The 24,261-nt window shown below is 35.7% G+C and overlaps 1 protein-coding gene and 1 long non-coding RNA gene across 5 annotated transcripts; one reads left to right on the top strand and one right to left on the bottom strand.

Moving 5' to 3' along the window:
* Positions 1 to 933: 933 nt before the first annotated feature.
* On the bottom strand, positions 934 to 23,304 carry LOC128209297 (uncharacterized). Of its 4 annotated transcripts, none has more exons than XM_052913276.1 (8): positions 23,234 to 23,304; positions 21,420 to 21,884; positions 15,556 to 15,596; positions 11,468 to 11,521; positions 10,725 to 10,883; positions 9,854 to 10,018; positions 9,291 to 9,413; positions 934 to 1,680 (listed from the first exon to the last, which is right to left on the bottom strand). In XM_052913276.1, the coding sequence occupies exons 2-8, from the start codon at positions 21,865 to 21,867 to the stop codon at positions 1,249 to 1,251; spliced, it is 1,422 nt and encodes a 473-aa protein (XP_052769236.1). In that variant the 5' UTR covers positions 21,868 to 21,884; positions 23,234 to 23,304; the 3' UTR covers positions 934 to 1,248. The 4 variants fall into 4 exon arrangements, with proteins under 4 accessions (XP_052769236.1, XP_052769237.1, XP_052769235.1 ...); XM_052913277.1 differs by lacking the exon at positions 23,234 to 23,304 and adding an exon at positions 22,830 to 22,895; XM_052913275.1 differs by lacking the exon at positions 23,234 to 23,304 and adding an exon at positions 22,606 to 22,687.
* LOC128209298 (uncharacterized) lies at positions 11,645 to 12,435 on the top strand. The gene is made up of 3 exons (XR_008256974.1): positions 11,645 to 11,744; positions 11,935 to 12,032; positions 12,208 to 12,435. It is a non-coding gene; the product is annotated as an uncharacterized LOC128209298 (long non-coding RNA).
* Positions 23,305 to 24,261: the final 957 nt, after the last annotated feature.

Here is a 24,261-nt window from a genome sequence, read left to right as displayed (position 1 = left end):
TACACAAAATATTTTTCTTTGCACACCAATACCCCTCAATACAGTGAATATGTGTATGAACTTTGATTGCAATATCTGATAAACATATGGAGTATGTAACTATATTGTATATACATATATATGTGCAGCATTCCAAAATGATAAACCTGCTAGTGTGACCTAGACCACTGAGGTAGGAACGAGAGTCTTGCATGCGACAAGTCGTCCTTATGTACCAAACATGTGCCAACTTATTTTCATGACAAAGTTATAGCCCGGACACGTAATGATGAAACTTTAAATGTGACATTGACCTTTGGGGAAGGTACGTGGGTCTTGCGAGCGTCCAATCGCCTTTATATATCAAACAAATGTGTCAAGTTATTTTAAAATATCTCTGTGCATGACAAAGTTACAGGCCGGACACGGTGAATTATATTGCATAATGTTTAAACACTACGTTTGACCTAGAATGTTTAGGTAGGTTTAAAGGTCTTGCATGCGATATATTATCTTCATGTACCGAACACATGTGCGATTTTTTTAAATCCCTCCGTGCATGACAAAGTTACAGCTCGGACACGATCAATAATGCACCAGTCAATTGTAACCACGCCCCCCCCCCCAGGTCCGGGGACGACTTTGACTTTAGGTCCAACCAACCCCGGCTAAAATCCCTGCCCTGCGGGGACGAACAGATGGTAAAATCCCCGCCAAATGCCCCCGCACCCCTAGATAAGGCCCAATCCCCGCTATATTTAAAGCCAAGACAAAACCACCGCATTCACCCGACACTGCGGGGCCACCTGAAAGGTAAAAACACGGCCCATTTCACGGCTATCCACGATTAAGTGTGACCTTGACCTTATAAAATATAGTTGATGCGTCATTGGTACAGGGAATTTGGAACGCGATGAAAGAGTTCTTTTATAATAATCTTTTATTTCTCAAAATTCGATCCTTATTAATGTTTTAAACACAATAAATTACTAAGCATATCAATCCAATTGAAGCACTTAAGCATTTTGAGCAGTATCTGTATCTACCATGTGACCATCGAAAACAGGTGACGTAATACACAGGAATTTGATATACACTGTAAACATGTAATTTTGATATTTCTGCAACAGTAAACGATCAGCAGTTTTATTTTGCGTTTTATATTGTCAGTAAGTGCTTATTCTTGAGATAAAATAGTGTCATAAATATTTTAAACAATAACTTTGGTGGACTTTGATCATTCATAACTCGCAGTTTAATTCGGATATTTTAATAGCTTGGGGTATCATCCGCGGTGGATCTCTGGAATATCAGTGGCTCCCTCAATGTATGTGCTATTGTTACTGTGCTTTTCATTCCTGAACTTACAGGATCTTTCACTCGTTCCCCATCTTCGTCACGCTCGTACGTATTGTCTTCTTTCCTTTTCCAGCAAACGGTTTCCCTTTCCGCCACTGCTGCCACAGTTTTAGTCAGTGTTTGTAGAAAATTCAAACTGCTATTTCTAACAAAATGGCTTTCGATCTTTGTTTTTAAATCTAAAAGTAGCCAGGATCCTTCGGCTAGATCTCGTTTGGCGTATCTGCCAGACCAACAAGCGTAGATAACGATAAAATCTGCTGGCAAATCTAACGTTGTGACTATTCCATTGGAACAATCTGAGTCTGTGTCATCATTTCTTGTCTTGGGTTGTTTTTGCACCTTAAAATGTTAAAAATACGAATATTAAGCCATTTCGTTCTATCTTCAGCAAATCAAATTGCAACCTTAAAATACCAGCTTAGCCGCACTACTAGTAAATAATATAATTGTGAAAGTTTTTTTAATTTCCTGTGTCAGTATTAGTTTTCGCATTTCTCCGTGTCAGTGATATTTTCGAATTTGTCAATGTCAGTGCGCTAGCTTACATGTTCCTTGTGTCAGTGATAGTTGACGTGTTTTAATGTGTCAGTGATAGTTTACGTGTTTCCTTGCGTCAGTGAAAGTGAACGTGTTTCCTTGTTAGTGATAGTTTACGTGTTTCCCTGTGTCAGTAATAGTTTACGTGTTTCCTTGTGTCAGTGATAATTTACGTGTTTCCTTGCGTCAGTGATATAGTTGACGTGTTTCCTTGTTAGTGATAGTTGACGATTTTCACTGTGTCAGTGATAGTATACGTGTTTCCATAGGCCAGTGATAGTTGACGGGTTTCCTTGTTAGTGATAGTTGACGTGTTTCACTGTGTCAGTGAAAGTTTAGGTGTCTCCATGGGCCAGTGATAGTTTACGTGTTTCCGTATGTTAGTGATAGTTGACATGTTTCACTATGTCAGTGAGAGTTTATGTGTTTCCTTGTGTAAGTGAAAATTAACGTGTTTCACTGTGTCAGTGATAGATTACGTGTTTCCATGTATCAGTGATAGTTTACGTGTTTCCTTGTTAGTGATAGTTGACGTGTTTCACTGTATCAGTGATAGTTAACGTGTTTCCATGGGCCAGTGATAGTTTGCGTGTTTCCCTATGTTAGTGGTAGTTTACGTTTTTCCCTGTGTCATTGATAGTTTACGTGTATCCCTGTGTTAATGATAGTTGACAAGTTTCACTGTGTCAGTGATATATTACGTGTTTCCATGGGCCAGTGATAGTTTACGTGTTTCCCAGTGTAAGTGATAGTTGACGTGTTTCACTGTATCAGTGATAAATAACGTGTTTCCATATGTCAGTGAGAGTTTACGTGTTTCCCAGTGTTAGTGATAGTTGACCTTTTTCCCTGTGTCAGCGATAGTTTACGTGTTTTCTTGTGTCAGTAATAGTTGATGTGTTTAACTGTGTCAGTGATATATTACGTGTTTCCTTGTGTCAGTGATAGTTTACATGTTTCCTTGTGTCAGTGTTAGTTGACGTGTTTCTTTGTGTCAGTAATAGTTTACGTGTTTCCTTGTGACAGTGATAGTTGACAAGTTTCACTGTGTCAATGATAGATTACGCGTGTCCACGTGTCAGTGATACTGAACGTGTTTCACTGTGTCAGTGATAGTTTACGTGTTTCCTTGTGCCAGTAATAGTTTACGTGTTTCCTTGTGCCAGTAATAGTTTACGCGTTTCCTTGTGTCAGTGATAGTTAACGTGTTTCCCTGTGTCAGTGATAGTTGACGTGTTTCCTTGTGTCAGTGATAGTTTACGTGTTTCCATATGTCAGTGATAGTTTACGTGTTTCCATATGTCAGAGATAGTTTACGTGTTTTCCTGTGTCAGTGAAAGTTTGCGTGTTTGCCTGTGTCAGTGAAAGTTTGCGCGTTGCCTGTGTCAGTAATAGTTTACGTGTTTCCTTGTGTCAGTGATAGTTGACGTATTTCCTTGTGTCAGTAATAGTTTACGGGTTTCCTTGTGCCAGTGATAGTTAACGTGTTTCCTTGTGTCAGTGATAATTTACGTGTTTCCTTGTGTCAGTGTTAGTTTACGTATTCCTTATGTCAGTGATAGTTTACGTGTTTCCTTGTGTCAGTTATAAGTTTCGTGTTTCCATGTGTCAGTGATAGTTTTCGTGTTTCCTTGTGTCAGTAATAGTTTTCGTGTTCCCTTGTGTCAGTAATAGTAGTTGTGTTTCCTTGTGTCAGTGATAGTTAACGTGTTTTCCTATGTCAGTAATAGTTTTCGTGTTTCCTTGTGACAGTGGTAGTTGACAAGTTTCACTGTGTCAGTGATAGATTATGTGTTTCCACGTGTCAGTGATAGTAAACGTGTTTCACTGTGTTAGTGCTAGTTTACGTGTTTCCTTTTGTCAGTGATAGATTACGTGTTTCCTTGTGTCAGTGATAGTGGACGTGTTTCCTTGTGTCAGTGATAGTTTTCGTGTTTCCTCGTGTCAGTAATAGTGAACGTGTTTCCTTGTGTCAGTAATAGTTTTCGTGTTTCCTTGTGTTAATGATAGTTGACGTGTTTTCTTGTGTCAGTAATAGTTTTCGTGTTTCCTTGTGTCAGTAATAGTTTACGTGTTTCCTTGTGTCAGTAATAGTTGACGTGTTTCCCTGTGTCAGTAATAAATTTCGTGTTTCCTTGTGTCAGTAATAGTTTTCGTGTTTCCTTGTGTCAGTGATAGTTTACGTGTTCCCTTGTGTCAGTAATAGTTATGTGTTTCCTTGTGTCAGTGATAGTTTATGTGTTTCCTTGTGTCAGTGATAGTTAACGTGTTTCCTTGTGTCAGTGATAGTGTACGTGTTTTCTTGTGTCAGTGAAAGTTTTCGTGTTTCCTTGTGTCAGTTATAGTTTACGAGTTTCCTTGTGTCAGTGGTAGTTAACGTGTTTCCCTGTGTCAGGGATAGTTAACGTATGTCCTTGTGTCAGTAAACGTTTTCGTGTTTTCTTGTGTCAGTGATAGTTTTCGTGTTTCCTTGTGTCAGTAATAGTTTTCGTGTTTCCTTGTGTCAGTAATAGTTTTCGTGTTTCCTTGTGTCATTAATAGTTTTCGTGTTTTCTTGTGTCAGTGATAGTTGACCTGTTTCCTTGTGTCAGTGATAGTTTACGTGTTTCCATATGTCAGTGATAGTTTACGTGTTTCCATATGTCAGTGATAGTTTACGTGTTTCCTTGTGTCAGTAATGGTTTCGTGTTTCCATAAGTCAGTGATAGTATACGTGTTTCCTTGTGTCAGTAATAGTTTACGCGTTTCCTTAAGTCAGTGATAGTTTACGTGTTTCCATATGTCAGTGATAGTATACGTGTTTCCTTGTGCCAGTGATAGTTTACGTGTTCCTTGTGTCAGTGATAGTTTACGTGTTTCCATATGTCAGTGATAGTATACGTGTTTCCTTGTGTCAGTAATAGTTTACGCGTTTCCTTAAGTCAATGATAGTTTTCGTGTTTCATTGTGTCAGTAATGGTTTCGTGTTTCCATATGTCAGTGATAGTTTACGTGTTTCCTTGTGTCAGTGATAGTTTACGTGTTTCCATATGTCAGTGATAGTTTACGTGTTTCTTTGTGTCAGTAATAGTTTACGTGTTTCCTTGTGTCAGTGATAGTTTTCGTGTTTCCTTGTGTCAGTAATAGTTTACGTGTTTCCTTGTGTTAGTGATAGTTTACGTGTTTCCTTGTGTTAGTGATAGTTTACGTGTTTCCTTGTGTTAGTGATAGTTTACGTGTTTCCTTGTGTCAGTAATAGTTTACGTGTTTCCTTGTGTCAGTGATAGTTTACGTGTTTCCTTGTGTCAGTAATAGTTTACGTGTTTCCTTGTGTCAGTGATAGTTTACGTGTTTCCTTGTGTCAGTAATAGTTTACGTGTTTCCTTGTGTCAGTGATAGTTTACGTGTTTCCTTGTGTCAGTAATAGTTTACGTGTTTCCTTGTGTTAGTGATAGTTTACGTGTTTCCTTGTGTCAGTAATAGTTTACGTGTTTCCTTGTGTCAGTAATAGTTTACGTATTATCTTGTGTCAGTAATAGTATACGTGTTTCCTTGTGTCAGTGATAGTTAACTTGTTCCCTTTGTCAGTGATAGTTTACGTGTTTCCTTGTGTCAGTGATAGTTTACATGTTTCCTTGTGTCAGTGACAGTTTACGTGTTTCCTTGTGTCAGTGATAGTTTACGTGTTTCCCTGTTTCAGTGACAGTTTACGTGTTTCCTTGTGTCAGTGAAAGTGTTCGTGTTTTCTTGTGTCAGTGAAAGATTGCGTGTTTTCCTGTGTTAGTGAAAGTTTGCGTGTTTCCTTGTGTCAGTGAAAGTTTGCGTGTTTTCTTGTGTCAGTGAAAGTTTGCGAGTTTTCTTGTGTCAGTGAACGTTTGCGTGATTTCTTGTGTCAGTAAAAGATTGCGTGTTTTCTTGTGTCAGTAAACGTTTTCGTGTTTTCCTGTGTCAGTGAAAGATTGCGTGTTTTCTTGTGTCAGTGAACGTTTTCGTGTTTTCCTGTGTCAGTGAAAGATTGCGTGTTTTCTTGTGTCAGTGAAAGTTTTCGTGTTTTCTTGTGTCAGTGAAAGATTGCGTGTTTTCTTGTGTCAGTGAACGTTTTCGTGATTTCCTGTGTCAGTGAAAGATTGCGTGTTTTCTTGTGTCAGTGAACGTTTGCGTGTTTTCTTGTGTCAGTGAACGTTTGCGTGTTTTCTTGTGTCAGTGAAAGTTTGCGTGTTTTCTTGTGTCAGTGAAAGTTTGCGAGTTTTCTTGTGTCAGTGAACGTTTGCGTGATTTCTTGTGTCAGTAATGGTTTCGTGTTTCCATAGGTCAGTGATAGTTTTCGTGTTTCCTTGTGTCAGTGATAGTTTACGTGTTTCCTTGTGTCAGTAATAGTTTTCGTGTTTCCTTGTGTCAGTGATAGTTTTCGTGTTTCCTTGTGTCAGTGATAGTTTACGTGTTTCCTTGCGTCAGTGATAGTTTACGTGTTTCTCTGTGTCAGTAATAGTTTTCGTGTTTCCTTGTGTCAGTAATAGTTTACGTGTTTCCTTGTGTCAGTGATAGTTTTCGTGTTTCCTTGTGTCAGTAATAGTTTACGTGTTTCCTTGCGTCAGTTATAGTTTTCGTGTTTCCTTGTGTCAGTGATAGTTTACGTGTTTCCTTGTGTCAGTAATAGTTTTCGTGTTTCCTTGTGTCAGTAATAGTTTACGTGTTTCTTTGTGTCAGTAATAGTTTACGTGTTTCCTTGTGTCAGTAATAGTTTACGTGTTTCCTTGTGTCAGTAATAGTTTTCGTGTTTCCTTGCGTCAGTGATAGTTTACGTGTTTCCTTGTGTCAGTGATAGTTTTCGTGTTTCCTTGTGTCAGTAATAGTTTACGTGTTTCCTTGTGTCAGTAATAGTTTTCGTGTTTCCTTGTGTCAGTAATAGTTTACGTGTTTCCTTGTGTCAGTAATAGTTTACGTGTTTCCTTGTGTCAGTAATAGTTTTCGTGTTTCCTTGTGTCAGTAATAGTTTACGTGTTTCCTTGTGTCAGTAATAGTTTTCGTGTTTCCTTGTGTCAGTGATAGTTTTCGTGTTTCCTTGTGTCAGTGATAGTTTACGTGTTTCTTTGTGTCAGTAATAGTTTACGTGTTTCTCTGTGTCAGTAATAGTTTTCGTGTTTCCTTGTGTCAGTAATAGTTTACGTGTTTCCTTGTGTCAGTGATAGTTTTCGTGTTTCCTTGTGTCAGTAATAGTTTACGTGTTTCCTTGCGTCAGTTATAGTTAACGTGTTTCTCTGTGTCAGTAATAGTTTTCGTGTTTCCATATGTCAGTGTCAGTGATAGTTTACGTGTTTAATTGTGACAGTTATAGTTCACGTGTTTCCCTATGTAAGTGATATTTTAAGAGTTTCCCTGTGTTAGTAATAATTTTCGTGTTCCCTGTGTCAGTGATAGTATACGTGTTTCCCTGTCAGTGATAGCTTTCGTGTTTCCTGTGCCATTGAAGACTTCTTGTTCCCTGTGGCAGTGATAGTTTACAGGTGCCTCTGTGTCAGTGAAAGTTTGCGTGATTTCCTGTGTCAGTGAAAGTTTACGTGTTTCCTTGTGTCAGTGATTGTGTACGTGGTTCCTTGTGTTAGTGATAGTTTACGTGTTTCCTTGTGTCAGTAATAGTTTACGTGTTTCCTTGTGTCAGTAATAGTTTACGTGTTTCCTTGTGTCAGTGATAGTTAACTTGTTTCCTTTGTCAGTGATAGTTTACGTGTTTCCCTGTGTCAGTGACAGTTTACGTGTTTCCTTGTGTCAGCGAACGTTTTCGTGTTTTCTTGTGTCAGTGAAAGATTGCGTGTTTTTCTGTGTCAGTGAAAGTTTTGCGTCTTTTCTTGTGTCAGTGGAAGATTGCGTGTTTTCCTGTGTCAGTGAAAGTTTGCGTGTTTTCTTGTGTCAGTAAAAGTTTGCGTGTTTTCCTGTGTCATTGAAAGTTTGCGTGTTTTCCTGTGTTAGTGAAAGTTTGCGTGTTTGCCTGTGTCAGTGAAAGTTTGCGTGTTTCCCTGTGTCAGTGAAAGTTTGTATGTTTTCTTGTGTCAGTGAACGTTTTCATGTTTCCCTGTGTCAGTGAAAGTTTGTATGTTTTCCTGTGTCAGTGAACGTTTTCATGTTTCCCTGTGTCAGTGAAAGTTTGCGTAATCCTTGAGTCAGTGCAAGTTTACATATTTCTCCATGTCAGTGCTATCTTTCGAGTTATATTTCTTTGTGGTCCCTATGTCAGTTAAAGATGGCGTGTTTACATACTTCTTTGTGGTCCCTATGTCAGTTAAAGATGACGTCTTTGCCCGTGTCAGTGCTAGTTTTCCTGTTTCCCTGTGTCAATTTAAGGTTAAATGTTTCTTTGCGTCATAATATTTTACGTAATATTTAGTTAGAGTTTTCGTGTTTCCCTGTGTCTTTGATAGTTATTGTGTTTCGCTGTGTCCGTTACCGTTTGTGTGCTTCCCTGTGTCTCGTGTTTCCCAGTGTTAGTGATAGAGTTCATGTTTCGATGTAACAGTGTTAACGTGTTTTCCCGTCTCAGTGATAGTCAACATGTTCTTCTATTTCAGTCATAGTTTACATGTTTCCCAGTGTCAGTGAATGTTGCTGTGTTTTCCCGTGTGAGTAATGATTATCATGTCCCTTTATGTCAGGTACTTGTTTTGTATTTCCTTTTGTCAGTGATAGTTTTCGTGTTTCCCTGTTGCATTGGTAATTTTTATGCTCCCTGTGTCAGTGATTATGTTTTTATGTTCAACTGCTGCAGCATAAGTTGTACCTGTATCATTGATAGATTATGTATGCCAGTGATATAGTTTACGTGTTTCCCCGTGTTCGTGATAGTTTTCGTGTTTCCCCGTGTCAGGGATAGTTTTATGTTGCCCTGTGCCGGTGCTAATTTTTGCGTTTCCCTGTATCAATGATAGTTTTCGTGTTTCCCTCTGTCATAAGTATGTTAAGCACAAAAATCTTCAAAAGACCCTCTAGTGACCATTTGTATCGGCTACAATAAACGACTTTTCAAATCGAAACATATATTATCAAGTGAATTAAGTCAGTCACGTTAAAACTTTTATCTGACGTTTTCTTGATATCAGCGTATGTTTGTCCTGAATGTTTGCTCTCAAATGTTATCGACATTTTTATACCGACAGTTTGGGATAAGAGCACACATTTTATTAACAACATTATCGTCACCGTCCAATTGTGATGTGATGTGAAGTTAGAATGAACGTTCATCAATAATAACAACATACATCGCTGAGACAAGATTAAGGTTGTAATCGACGAACTGACAGCGCGACTTCCATGTTCCACCCTTCGGGGCATTATAAAAATAAAGTTTGCAACTGTACGATGAACTAATACAGAACGCTCCCAATCCATAATCTAGGAAAGCACCATGATGCCATTTTGCATAAACATTAGACGTTGCCCACCTCGTCTCCATCATCGCCATTGCTGTCGCCCTCCTCCTCTGCCTCCTTCAACCACTTGATAAACGGTGACGCCTTCTTATGGATCTCCTGAGCAACCGACTGAGACACAAACTCAGACTCAACCTGCAATCAACCAGAAATATAACATAATAATCTATCTAGTATTTAAGAAACAGTTCATGCCACCAAGACTTTTCTGAAACTGCCATACAAAGGTAACTGGTGCCAAAAGTAGAAAGCAACTCATTAATCTCCGACGATGCTTATCCTTATAATTATTCCTTATAATCTGTTTAGGCCTTTCCAAGAAAAGGATATAAATTATTAAAAGCACCAAAAGGTTTACAAATAATCTACGTGGTGGTACTATTCCCTACATGTAGTCTGATACAGATATGGAGAAAACGACTCCGTGACGCAATATTTAAGCTAAGGACATACATTTTGAATTTATTGCGCATCCCAAGATCCCATAAAATAAACTTGCGTTGAGTGTAAGCATTTATTTTATAGTATAAGATACTCATTCAATCGGAAACTATCCCACCACGTTTCTGCTTTACCGTCTCGCTCCATTCGATGAACACGTTCTCTTCAAGGATGTCGACGCAATACAACTTATAGAAGATCTTCTTCACCTTCGGCATCAAGGTCGCCTTGAACTTACCAAGCAGCTGCTCCATACCACCCAACAAGTATTTCTGTGCCTTCAGGTTGTTTTGGCAAAACTGTAATGGAAACATGAACAGGTAAATAGAAAAGATAACCGGACAGGCTTGTTTTTTTCACCGGGCATTTATAATGTGATTATGTGTCTCAACATATAAATGCAAAGCAAGGAATTCATTCCTTATCGCCACAAACGGTAACCGACATGTATTCTTGAGGTATATCAGCTCTAAAATAGATTTTCATAAACCCTTCAAATAACACAGCACATACTTGTAGTTACAAGTGTTGTATTATGTCTATCACTCACCGCAGCGCGAATTCGAACCCTTGTCAATATTTGAAATACGAACAAAGGGCTAAACTCGGCATTTATGAAAGCCAGAGCTACGGGTCTTGTTGTACATGTGCGTATTGCCTATGGCCAATGTGTACCATGCCTTGGTTAAATATCTTGAGTAGTTTTTTAATAATGGCAAATGTTCCACGGTTGTGTACAACGATGACGGCAAAATCAAGGCTATCACATTACCCGGACTTTTTTCCATATAAAGACGAGCTAATTATTTAATCATGCATTTGCAAACATACATTTTAGTTAAAGGCCAAGGTCACATAACTAGTGTTCTTATAATCATATTTCATCTAAAAGAGGAGTGAAACAAAATTGATGTGGTCGCATTAGTTCTATTTGAAAACTGTTATCATTTTATATATCTAGCGATGTTTCATATCTTTGTGCCCCAATATATAAAAGAAGCCTACTTTTTTCAGTAAATTATTGTGCTGTTCGATCTGAGTGAGAACATTTTCGTCCATGAGTAGTTCGACGAGCACAAGAGTAGCACTGCCCTTCACCTTCAGTCTCGTAGCTTCGCTCAACACTTCTTGCTCAGCCAATACGGTCTCTGTGTTGATTCTCTCCTGTAAATATTTTAAATACCTGTAGGTAATGATCACTATTTCATACCCTTCAACAACTTGCTAATTATATACCCTTTTAATGGTAAAATGACGGTGTAAAGCATTTCCTGGTTTGCACAAGTCATACCTATATGTTTTTGTTATCTTGGAAACAATTTTAAAGGAAGAACTATGGCTTAAACTTAAATGTCTGCAGTTCATTATCGATAAGGCCCTTGCCTTATGCCACTTAACAGAGTGGGCTTGATTTAAACATATTAAATTCAACATATACAAACAAGCTACACAGAAATGATACACACCGCGCACGCACGCACGCACACGCGCACACGCAGACGCACACACACACACACACACACACACATACACACACGTTGTCTATAATATTGACATGGATTGGAACGTTCTTTTAGAGTTCTTTTCCGGGTGGGATTGTCTTTGTAGTTTTCATTGTATAATTAAATAATATACAAATGTATACTGTTTCATTTTTTGTTATGTAATATCGTTGAAATCTGAAGGCTTGAAGCTGGTAGAAGTTGTATTACCACATTTATATTTTAAACTGATCAAAACGTATGTACCTTAACAAAGCTACGGAAGAGGTTCATCCTCTCGGCCTCCATCATCTCCTGTTCCTTTAATCATAAATAAAATGTGTGACTGCTCTGATCCAGACAAAAGTTTGTGCGTGTGTAACCCATTGCCAATTTGCCGTTTGGACTATTCCCTTAAAATAATAAGATGTTGTGAAATCAGCATTTTTTCACGCACTTTGTTTTCTGAGTTCAAATTATCATTTGGACAGACATCTTGTCTTTTTACATTTTTAAGATTGGATCCTAAGTATAATGTGATCTGGTATGTATTAATTCTCAATTGTTTAAGTCTGCATTTGGTGAAATGAGTGTATTGGATGCTTTGTTTGTATTTTTGAAGTAAGTCACATATTTTCGTGGTTCTGGTAAACTACTTGTTCAAAACAGCAGTGACTTCTCTTTCTTCTATTTGTTGCACGTTTTGCACACGTTCATAATCTGTTGGTTTGCAGTTTAGCAGAACATTGACACCACGGTCTTGGGGTTGAGAGCATAGAAGACAGTCTTAGACTGAGAGACATGTATATTTGACATTTGGCGCCACACGCCTGTAAGTGTTCATTGTATACTGTTAGGTCATATTATTCTCTTTTATCATTTTAGCTCTAGACACATTATGACTTCAGTAATTATTGTGAAGTGTTATTGTTAAATAGTAATATATAAAACTATGCGATGTATTATATTAATCATGTACTCACTACTATTCCATTGTTTATTTTCAGTATGTTGACTTGTGACTTGTTATCATCACCATTGTGAATGAACGAATGAATACATACATATAGACGATACACTGTGTTATGATTGTTTAAGCCACAAATGGACACATCCTTAATAGTCCCTGGACAATATATCTGAACCTTCCCCCAACAAGTCGATCAGAACTTTCTTTACGAAAACGTCGGCCTGTTACACGTGCACCACCGCAATATGGTTGTATACAAAAATTATGTTAGTTTAACTGATTTCTGTCGATTAGTTATATATAAATGTTCTCCCATAAATGAAAGGGCAAAAAAGCACGTGTTAATGACTCGATTCATACGATTCTTGCGCATACACCATCACACTATTGTTAAACACATTTCATCGAAGTTTCATTTATTTGTCAATAAGTTATAAAGTTATATCCTGTCGGACAAGTTTGAACTTTTATTCATTAACTAAGGGGCAATTACTCTTGTTTTACTGACCCGATCTAGACTGATTCTTGCACATGCACAATAGCAGTATGATTATACGCAATTCCCATAATATTCATTTTTCTCCCACCTCAAATAAGTAGGTCCAATAATTTAACCATGCTAGAATTTTTTTTCTCCCACCACAGATTATATTAAAGTATCTTCCATGGCCGAGTGTGTAAGATAGGTCCATTCCGACCCGAGCGTAAGGTGTTTTGCGGAAACGAGGTTTACCCAGTTTCAGCAAAACACCGTGTGCGAGTATTGGGATGAGCCTATCTTAGACGAACGGCCATGGTATATGCTTTTTCTCCCACCTCAGTTAAACAAAATTAAAGGGGCTGTCTCACGTATGATAAAATAGCGAAAAAAAAAGAAAATTGTCGAAAACTGATATAAACTTGGCATCAATGTGTACAATGCATTGGAACTTACTAACTGAAGTACCACATAGTTTACAATTTATTTAAGTTTAGCAGCTATTTCGTATTTGTCCATTAAAAAAGATTACTGGATATGTCTACCAGGTAGAATTCATTCATTATGCGTGATTGGCTTGTCGGTGTTATCACGTGATATTACCGAGGTAGGTGTATAGCTTAATTATGTCACTCGATTAGTATAAGCCTTTATAGCTCAGTGAGTAGGACGCTGGTGTTCAATTTTGGCGACGCGTGTTCGAACCCGGTCTCCGACACATTTTTTTTTTGACATTTTGGTACTTTTTTTACAATTATGATATCAAAGCGTAACACATTCTATTAGAAAATTGTCCTGAGATTCGTTACAGAAAAAAACTTTTTTGTGCCAATCTGTGACACAGTCCCCTTAAGTAATATATATTTCTTGCTGGAACTCTTCTTTACTAAGTGAAAATTATTGCGTATGGATATGCGATAATTCGTGGTTGTCATGCCTATGCGCACAGTGATTCATATTATGTTAATAGTCAAATCAGACTTTAAATAGTTCTAAGGAGAGTGAAGCATTATTTCTTGAAAGGTGCGTGAAAACCGTTTAATTGTGACAGTTGAAGCGAGAATTAATTAATTAGCATACTAAATATTGCCACAAAAAAGGTTTCTATGATGCTACAGACGACAGTCTTCAACAAGGGATGTAATTATAATGTGGTGAACATTAAAAAGGAGTTCCATACGGGCATTTTATCTTCGCCCGTGGGCAAGATAAGAATTTCTAGCATGGATAAATTATTGGATCTACTTATCTGAGGTGGGAGAAAAGTAGATGGATGGTTGACTGCTATTCTATAAAGTCTATATGCAATACATCAAGTAGTTGCTGAGATATTAACCTATGTGTGCTCACACTCAAAACCTTAACCAGAATTTCTAAGTCAAATGATAAAGGCCCTTTATTTTGCAATATGTTCCAAATTATTTTGCATTATGTTCCAAAAAGTATTATCTAATTTCATTAATTTAGTAGGTTGGGAATACATATCTATAGTTTATATGCAATACATGATGTATTTGCTGAGATATTGACTTAAATGTGGTTACATTCAAGACCTTAACCAGAATTTCTAAGTCGAAAAATAAATGGAAATTATTTTGCATTAAATGCAAACTAGAGTTATCTAACTTAGTTAATTAAGTAGGTTGGGCGGTTGAGTACCATTGTATAAAGTCTCAATGCAATACATCAAGTTGTTGAAATATTAACCTATGTGTGCTTACACGCAAAACCTTAACCAGAATTTCTTAGTCAAATAATAAAGGCCCAATCTTTGCATTATATTCAAATAAATGTTATCTAACTCCACTAATTTAGTAGGTAAGACAGTTGGGAATACATATCCTAAGTTTCAATGCAATAAATGATGTATTTACTGAGATAATGACTTAAAGGCTTACATCAAAAACCTCAACCAATGTATGACGCAGACACCGGCGCCAGGGTGAGTAGTATAGCTCTCCTTATTTTCGAATAGTCGAGCTAAAATTGAAGAAGTTGAAGAAATAATTGTTTTCATGTATTACCATTTGTGACTTTTGTACAGATTTAATACATATTTATAATTATTGAAAATACGACTGAAAGTGACACTCTTATTCAAAATCAATACAAACACATATATATAACAAAAATAAATTTTAAGTGATAAACTTTAAACTACTTACTAAACAATGCACATTTGGAAAACATGAAAACTAAAAACAAGATTATGACCGTGTATTTACAAGCTGAAAACGTAAACATATTTAATGATTGGTGAATGCTAAAAGATTTGCTCTGATCTATTATCATTTTATAAGGTTGAAATACTGTGTTAATTGTGGTACTTCTTTTTGGGAGTAAGAGTGCATCTTTAAGTTCTTCATTTGGAACTGGTACTTGTGTATCTCAACATAGGTACATTATGCCCGTTGGCCTGCATTTTACTTTTAAATCGTGGTTTAATATGTTTCGTCTCAGTCATGTTGGAAAACAAGGAACTCCTAACAAGAACTTGCGTTTTGATTTAAGCTACGTGTCTGGTTATTAGAAAAACTATATAAAAACTTTGTAAACTTGCATTGTATATTCAGTATTACTTATTGTTGGCTCCCTTCGAACTTCTTAAGGGGTCTTGTTCACATAATTTATGTTTGCAATGATAAAAAGGAGGGTCACTCCTACCAACTATTTAGTATGAAATAACTGTGAATTACTACAGTTTAAAAATGTTAGAAAATATCGTGATGCCTAATATCTGTGTAGACCCCCCTCCCCCCCCCCCCTACGCACACACACATAATTTGTATGTATATATAGTATGTATAATTCTTGCAGTGCCTCAATGTATATATGCTATATGTTATCATGTTCTTTTTGTCATGTGCTTGTGACGCAAGGTTATATGAATACACTTGTAAACTATACCTCAAGTATTGCAGTCGTTATGCCAGGATCATTAGCTTGTGCTGAAAAAGATAAAATCATCATCAACTTCCAAAATTACACACAAGTACTGACATACTGCTATGTACACAGTAATATTGTAAGTAATAAAACCACACTGTTCAAATAATTGTCCAAAAAGGTAAATCAAAATAACATTTTAAGAGCAGTATATGCTGATGATTAATCCCTTTCTTTAAGGGACTTTTTTACAATATAGAATACAACCTACATTCACAGCCGATAATATTGAAGATTGGCAATCATTAATAATTTCAACTGTCGTTTGTGTTTAAAGGTACGACTACCATGCCATTTATCCGACACACACTCCCTGTATCAGACTTGCGTTGACTATGTAAGGTTGTATTCTTTGTCAGTCAAAGACCTGAAGTAGAATCTTAATAATCTACGCTCACTCCGTCCATTCTTAATCATTACGATTTTTCTTCAGGTCATCTAACTATTACGTTCATAAATTGAAATTTTTAATGTCGTGTGTTACGTGACGAAAATTCGTAGAACAATGGCAAGTCGCTATTAAAATATTTACTGCATTAGAGATTTATAGATCATAATTATTTGTTTGAAAATACGCCCAAAATTAATCATGTTGCTTAAAAGCGTTAAAATACAATTTAAAATCGTTTAAATCTTTTTTTATACAAAATAATACTGAAACGACATCTTTATTTTGCTGTTTAGTGATTTAGTATCGTTAAAAAACATACGTAAGCCGTTTTAACAAGTTACTCATTCGTTTTAAAGATATACGTTAATCGTTTTAACGAGATTTTAACAAGATACTAAATCGTTTTAACAAGATATTTTAGTCGTTTTACGAGATTGTAACATAACAAGCATGTCAACCCTTAGCTAAAGAACTTCAGCGAACACGTTATATATCACCTTTTGGGAAGTGTTTAATGTGAAGTAAGGCCACACCAAATTGATATTTCGTTCCGCGGATTTACCGCTCCTATTTTTTTGAAAATGTTTTGTTTTTTTTGTGCGCCCACACCTCCATTTTGATCGCCAAGCAGATTTTTTTCAGGTAATAATTCATTAAAAGGCTTAAAATAATCAAGTATAATTTTTCTACGCTAGTTTTCGTGTTTTTGTAAAGGGAAGTTACCGATGCGTAGTGTTTTTAACTGTATATCGATCGGTTTAGCATGGGTTTCAATAAATTCAATCAAAACGGCGGCTTCCGGTATAAACAATGTGGTTCGAAATTTTCGTCGATGCTATTGTCTATCTCAGATTATTATACGACCTCTTATTGGGAATCACAATTATTAATATACTGTAAAGTAATGTAAAGTAGCTCGACTACCGTAAATTGGTCGTTTTAGGTGATACAACATGGCGGCGACCATGCAAAAAAGTTTATTGGAGGCTCTGGATGCGATTCGAACACATGAAATTGAAACGACAACTCGTTTTGTGTCATGGTCTTCGCCTAAAGGATTTGGAAATCTTGGTAATGGTTTTAATATTGCTCTAACTTCGAGTTTATAGACGAAAGTCAACAAAGGAGAAACACATTTTTGGTGTCTATCTTGAAAACAAATTATGAAAATTTTGTAGTTGAAGCATAAAAAAGGGGTCTTATTTGTCACATTATCTATCATGATCAACGCAGTTCCTCTTGTCTATCGTAAAATATTATTCTTGAAATGTTGAACTTTAGCTGTTTATCCAGATTTTTTCTTATTATCTATCGTAAAATATGTTTTTTTAAAATTTATGATAGACAATTTAAGAATTATTTATATTTTTCTTATTTGTCCTATTATTATATGAAAACACAAGTAGTAAGTTTCTTACAGTCTATCATGATTTTTGCTTTACTGTAATTATGTATAATTTGTTTATAAAATATATTTATTAAAATTTATGATAGACAGTAAGAAAAATATTTTAGGATAGATAATAATGAAAATAATTCATGATAGACGGTAAGAAAAAAATTCATGATAGACAATAAGAAATATTTTAAATCAAATATATGTATTAAAATTTATGATAGACAGAAAAATATTTCATGATAGACAATAATAAAAATAATTCATGAGACAGTAAGAAATATTTTTCATGATAGACAATAAGAAATATTAAAAAAAATAATTCTTATTGTCTATCATAAAATATGATAATATTTATGATAGACAGTTAGAAAAATATTTCATGATAGGCAATAATAAAAACAATTCTTGATAGACAGTAAGAAATATTTTTCATGATAGACAATAAGAAATATATATTTCATGATAGACAATAAGAATATTTTTATGCCCCCACAAAGTGGCGGCATATAGGGTTGCCCTTGTCCGTACGTACGTCTGTCTGTCTGTACGTACGTACGTCCCGAAGATTGTTTCCGATCTAATTCTTGAAAACCGTTTGTCCAATCCTCACCAAACTTTAAACACATGTTTGTGACCATAATATCTTGATCAAGTTCGATAGTCATGGAAATCGCTTTAGTCATTTAGGAGTTACGGCCCTTTTTTGCCAAAAATACTTCAAAAATATATGTTTCCAATCTAATTCTTGAAAACTGTTTGTCCAATCCTCACCAAACTTTAAACACATGTTTGTGACCATAATATCTTGATTAAGTTCGATAGTCATGGAAATCGCTTTAGTCATTTAGGAGTTACGGCCCTTTTTTGCCAAAAATACTTCAAAAATATATGTTTCCAATCTAATTCTTGAAAAGTATGTGTCCAATGTGGATCCAACAAGTTTTTTCCTGCCTGAATGGCGCCATATAACCTATACAGTCTTGCGATGCCGTAAAACCCAACTCAACTCAACTTATCCTATATGTGCAGATTATCCTGAATAATCATTATGGCTTATTTTCTGTGACAAAAAATCGAAGTGGGGGCATCCGTGTCCTATGGACACATTTCTAGTTTCTAATGTATCATTTACATAAAAAATATTGTCTATCATAAAACATGGTTTTCTTAACTGTCTTTCCTAAACATATATATTTTATTTATTTTCTAATATAAAATGAATCTTTCATATTGGGATTAATCTTATCAATAAAAAAAAAATAGAAATGAACATTACTGTTCATTTAACTTTAACCATTGTTTATCTGCCATCACATGGCTTCAAGATAAGTTTAATGAATTTATTATAATAATAAGGTAATAAGTGATACTGGTTATGAAAGTTTATCTTAAAAGCAGGGGAGAGTTCAGGATTAGACGTTAGAGAGGGCATACCTAAGGGGCGTACTCCGCTCCCCAAGAAAGGGCATACCTAAGGGGCGTACTCCGCTCCCCAAGAGAGGACATACCTTAGGGGCGTACCCCTCCCCCCCAAGGGTCCGCTAGACGTAAGCAGTTTGTGAAGAAATCAGAAAGACATACAAGTGAACATAACACATTGGTGGCCTTCAAGTAGTGGTGATATTGACTTCATGGCATATCTTGCACATGTTCAAGGATTGCGTTCTGCTACAAGACTGGAGAAAATAACTTTTTTCTCAGTTTTATGGCATGTATGCTTTTCTTGTTTTCAACAAATATCACACGGATGATGGATACATTTTCACCAGTATTGGAAATTGTTGGAAGACGAGGAAACTGTTGTTTATATACGGATGAAGAAACATCAAGAGGACATAATTAAAGGAAGTTGCGCTGTTTGAATTTGTTGTTTTTATGAGTTCACGTCGCCTGCACATGATGGCATTTGAAAGGTGTAGTTTATTAATTTCCACTCCTTTGAGATAGAATGCAAACTTTGACGACTTTAGTGATGGGGCATGTGCCATCCCCTCTCCCACGGAAGCGTTTGTGTTAACTGTTGGTCATTGCAATTGCTCATTGATCTGTGATAGACTGCAGACTGTGAGCAGAGACTATTGATTGGCAATTGAAGCCAATTCTATTTCTTTCTCACTTACACTTTGATCAATGTACTTTTCTTTATATTATCAAAGAACATATTTGATGCAAAAATTAAAATATATCAATTGATTTTGTTAATATGTACCTTCAAATGTCCATAAAAGAAATGGTATATGATAGGGTTATTTTTGTATGACATACATAAATATCAATTAAAATATTTCTTTGAAAGACACTAACAACTTCGTATTAAAAGGTACATATTATTGAGATGCGGACAACAGTTTCATAATCGTGATACTTTTAAGCCTAAAATCTATATATAAATATACTATAATATAGTAATATTGGCATTCCTTTTATAACATAAAAGTAAAAAAAATAAAAATATCACGACAAAGATGAACGACATTAATAATTCTGATGGCCTCAAGCAGGTCCGATCATAATTAAGGATTGACACCTGGGCCGACCCGAAATTTTGGAAATTTGGAAATTAAATCTTATTTTTGACAATAAATATGTTTTGAGCATGCTTGAAGCCATTGTTGATCGTCTCATGCACTAAAGGACCATTATTTAAAGCAATTATTATGCAATAAAGCATGTGTATCTGACACTGTTAGCGATTATATTGCGTAATTAGTGACTCGTTTTAAATGGAAATCGGAATGATCAACTTTGTACTATTTTATTCAAGTCATAATACAAGGGACCAAAATGTTACCTCGTTACAACGATGCTGAAGATGACACAGGTCAACTTAACTGGAACATGAGTCACTGTTTGGTCCAAATTGATGTATCAAGCTCATTTTTGATCAAATTCTGACAAAGCAACAGTTTTGAACAAATATCTTTTCACAAATAGCGATATAAACACTGGTATACCTCAACATAAATAAGCCTAAGTTTATCACCTTATATTTTGTTTTTATTTGCAACATAATCCGGGATTGTAATGCACCAATTGTAACCACTGCCCCGCCCACCCCTCGCCCTTGTTCCAGGGGTTTACCGGGGACAGCAATGGGCTGTATTTTTACCTTTCAGGTGGCCCCGCAGTGCCTAGTGAATGTGGTTTTGTCTTCATATTGAAAATAGTCGGGAATGTTCCTCACATAGGTATTCGGGTTGCGGGGGCCATTTGGCAGGGATTTTACCAGCAGGTCGGGTATTTTAACTGGGTTTTGAGAGACCGGAAGTCAAAGTCCCCGCTATTCCGGACTGGGGGGGGGGGGGGGCATATACAATTGGCTGGTGCATAAAAACATTTAAATAACCAAAAAAAGTACTCTGAAAAATACCCTTGTTCTTTTTGTTTTAATAAGCACATGTCATTGCATTTCCTGTGATAATAAAAACAAAATTTAGTCTATGTTATATGGAGTCTGATGTTTGCTGATAACAGTGTGTAAGTGATCATTTTTTACAAATCCAAAATCAATCCTAAGTTATGTCTAAATACAGTTGCATATTATGTTAAACTGATTCAGGTAGATTTATATAGGTGGTTTCAAACTCTTTACTAAAAGCAGGGTTATTTATTATTATGAATGATCGTCATATTAAAGTACGTTTTAATTATATAAGAAATTAGATTAATCCATAAAATGTTTGTACTAAACACGGATGAATAAATAGTATGTATTCCGACATTTTCCCAATGTCCATTAGAGAGAGGTTCAGTTCAAGATGGCATTAAAATGGGTTTAAGGGCAGTTATTTTGAACAATCTTTCTTATTTATATTGAATATAAGGAAAAATATATTTTTCGCTCTTCGCTCGCTTCGGTTTTTATGAAAACTGACAAAAATATTTTTTTTATTTTTTTTTTCGCTCGCTCGCTCCAATTTTTTTCGGCAAAAATCCGAGGAACTGAACATTAATTTGGTGTGGCCGAAACATAAACAAATTATCTACATTAAAGTTATGGAAGCCAGACATAAAGATTAAGTCCATTTGAAGTACCTTTATCCTCCCGACTTCTGCAGGCTTGCACTATCAGAATTTTCTTCTTCCCCCTCAGTGAGTCGCTATTCAGAACATCTACAATGCTTTTCAGCTTAACAGGTTTTCCGTCACTAAACTGAAGCTCCATAGAACCTTTCTCCTCTCTTCCATGGGTACTTATAGCAAATAGAAAACAGTCCGTACCGTCATTTAGGGCTGTTGTTGTATTCACCCGACAACTAAGACAATCACAATTCTCTTTCATATAACCTTCATGCTGCCAACGTGTTGACGAAACATTTAAACTATCTTTTTCATTGATGCATTTAAATCCAAGTCCACGAATGATTGAAATCAAGATGTCTTTGTCTATCTTTGCTCCCTTCCTCAATTCCAGGTTTGATTCTTCTCCAAATTTTTCATTTACTATCACAACTGCATTTCCCCGTACATTCGCGTTCGCCATATTGTTTATTATGTGTGCTTTATATGAAAAAAATACATGCTGAATAAATAAATGTAAAGAAGAAGAAAAAACAGGCACGTTTTAACAACGAGATTTAATATTTCGCCGAGGAAGTGAAACTATCTTAGACCTTATACACCGATAAACAGTGGATGACTGCGCATGCTTTAGTGATAGGGCACAGTAAATTAAATAGTTATCTGAATGCATTACAGTGTATTTTCACACCCGGGTTACTGAGTGCGCCATTTTCACGAGTTTGAACTTCCTCACATTGGCTCAAAACAAAGAAATAGAGTAATACAATGCATGTACATACGTGTAATGGAAAAAGAAATCTGTACAATAATAAAGCAGTTGTGGTTAGTGTATATATATATATTATAGGAAATGCGCTTTCATAGACTTCTTCTATGTTTAGGTCTGGTGACGATGACATCCACGTGGCTTGCGTGTACTAACACACCTGAGACTTTCATCAATGGAATTCCATGAGAAAATCTAGCTAAAGAACTTCAGCGAACACGTTATATTTTACCTTTTGGGACGTGTTCGCTGAAGAGAACGCCGTTTCTAAACCCAACCAGATTTCGTGACATAAATTATATAAAGTCACGCTGCTATTTCACTTGTATGCATTGTACAGACAAATAATTATATTGTCAGGTAAATGAAGTAAAATGTAGTTCACAAACACATTTTCAATACCAAAATACACTTTATAGATAGATGTTTTACCTTTTACCTTTATAATAAATCCGATTATATACATTCCTTAATTAGGTCATATATATATTTTATATTCACTTTTTCAGAAAATACCCATGTTACCTACATTTGACCTCACAAGTGTAAAGTTTATTTTGTTGTTTTTTTCTATTTTGAATGATTAGAAATCTAACAGATAACAAATTTTGAATATATTAATTGTTTTTATTTATTAAAATTAATTTTCAACCTACCTGCAATTGGTTTCAACTATAAAATAAACAATGTTAACCCGATGCTTAAATTAGAATCAATCGTCGTAATTACGGTCATGTGATTGTGAGTCATTTAATTGGATCATCGTAGTCAGTTGATTCTGGTTGACTTTGGTATGGGGGTTACGCCATAACTTTTATGTGTGGTAAACATAAAAATATCAACATTAAAGTTATGGAAGCCAGAACTAGAGGAAATCGTAAACCAAAACTGCTGTCAGTATTGATTGTAAATTGATATTCATAAATAATGGGTACGTTTCGAATTCACTTACAAGTATGCATTGTACAGACAAAATAACTACATCATCAGGTAAATGAAGTAAAATGTAGTTCACAAACACATTTTCAAAACCAAAAAACGCTAAATATATGTGTTTTACCTTTATAATAAATCCGATTATAAAAATTCCTTATTTAGGTCATAGTCACATACAAATATAGAGAGAGAGATAGTTGTGTTCAAATTTAATCATGTGATAACAATTTTCAGAAATTACCCTTGCTATCTACATTTGACCTCAGAAGTGTAAAGTTTATGTTGCTGTTATTTTTCTATTTCGAATTATTAGAAATCCAACAGATAACGAATTTGGAATATATTAATTGTTTTATTTATCAACACCCAAACTGTTGTCAGTATTGATTGCAAATTGATATTCATAAATGATGGGTAAGTTTAGATCGTTTTGAAAAAAAAATGAGTCGGTAAATTGGTTCACATATCTACTAACAGCACATACAAGGAATGGCTATAAATGGTCATATCTCGCTGCCATATGATACATGTACATTTATATTGCAATAAAATTACATTTAATGTTTCAGCTATTAACGTTTAAGAGAGAACATATGCAACACTATTGATACAAAAGTGTCTAGCGTTGTAAATATCATATAATATGCTACATTACTATACAACATATGCAATTCGTATACTTAATAGAATTATATATAAATAACATTGTTATTGGGCACTAAAAACATTGGAACTAATTGTTTCAGATGTCAAGCTATTTGCGCGGCTTGCCCAGTCCTGGTGCAAATCCTTGATGCGCATTACGAGGATAGCGGGCCCATCCTGTCTGGACTTCACAATTATTTTACCATCGTACACGAATGTGTCGAACAAATTTATCGATTTATAAACGTATGCTGATTCCACCCCGTTGATGTACAAATTCGTGTTTTTGTCTCGCAGTTGTTTCTTTTAAGGGTGTCAATATTTGCTTTGTATGCCTTGGATTTAACAATCATGTCCCTGTGATTCAATGGTGCCTTGGAATTACCCAGCTAGCACTCACACACCGGGCCGGCATCGAGCCTATATCAAAATCTATATCGGCCTAAAGTCGGATTTAATGGTGGGCCGACATTGTGTTAGCCGACCTATGGTGCTTCTGGCTGTATC

Source organism: Mya arenaria, chromosome 11 (genome assembly GCF_026914265.1).
Source record: "Mya arenaria isolate MELC-2E11 chromosome 11, ASM2691426v1".
Lineage (NCBI taxonomy): Eukaryota > Metazoa > Mollusca > Bivalvia > Myida > Myidae > Mya > Mya arenaria.
The sequence above is the reverse complement of the archived record's forward strand: the minus strand, read 5'-3'. Positions and strand labels throughout refer to the sequence as shown.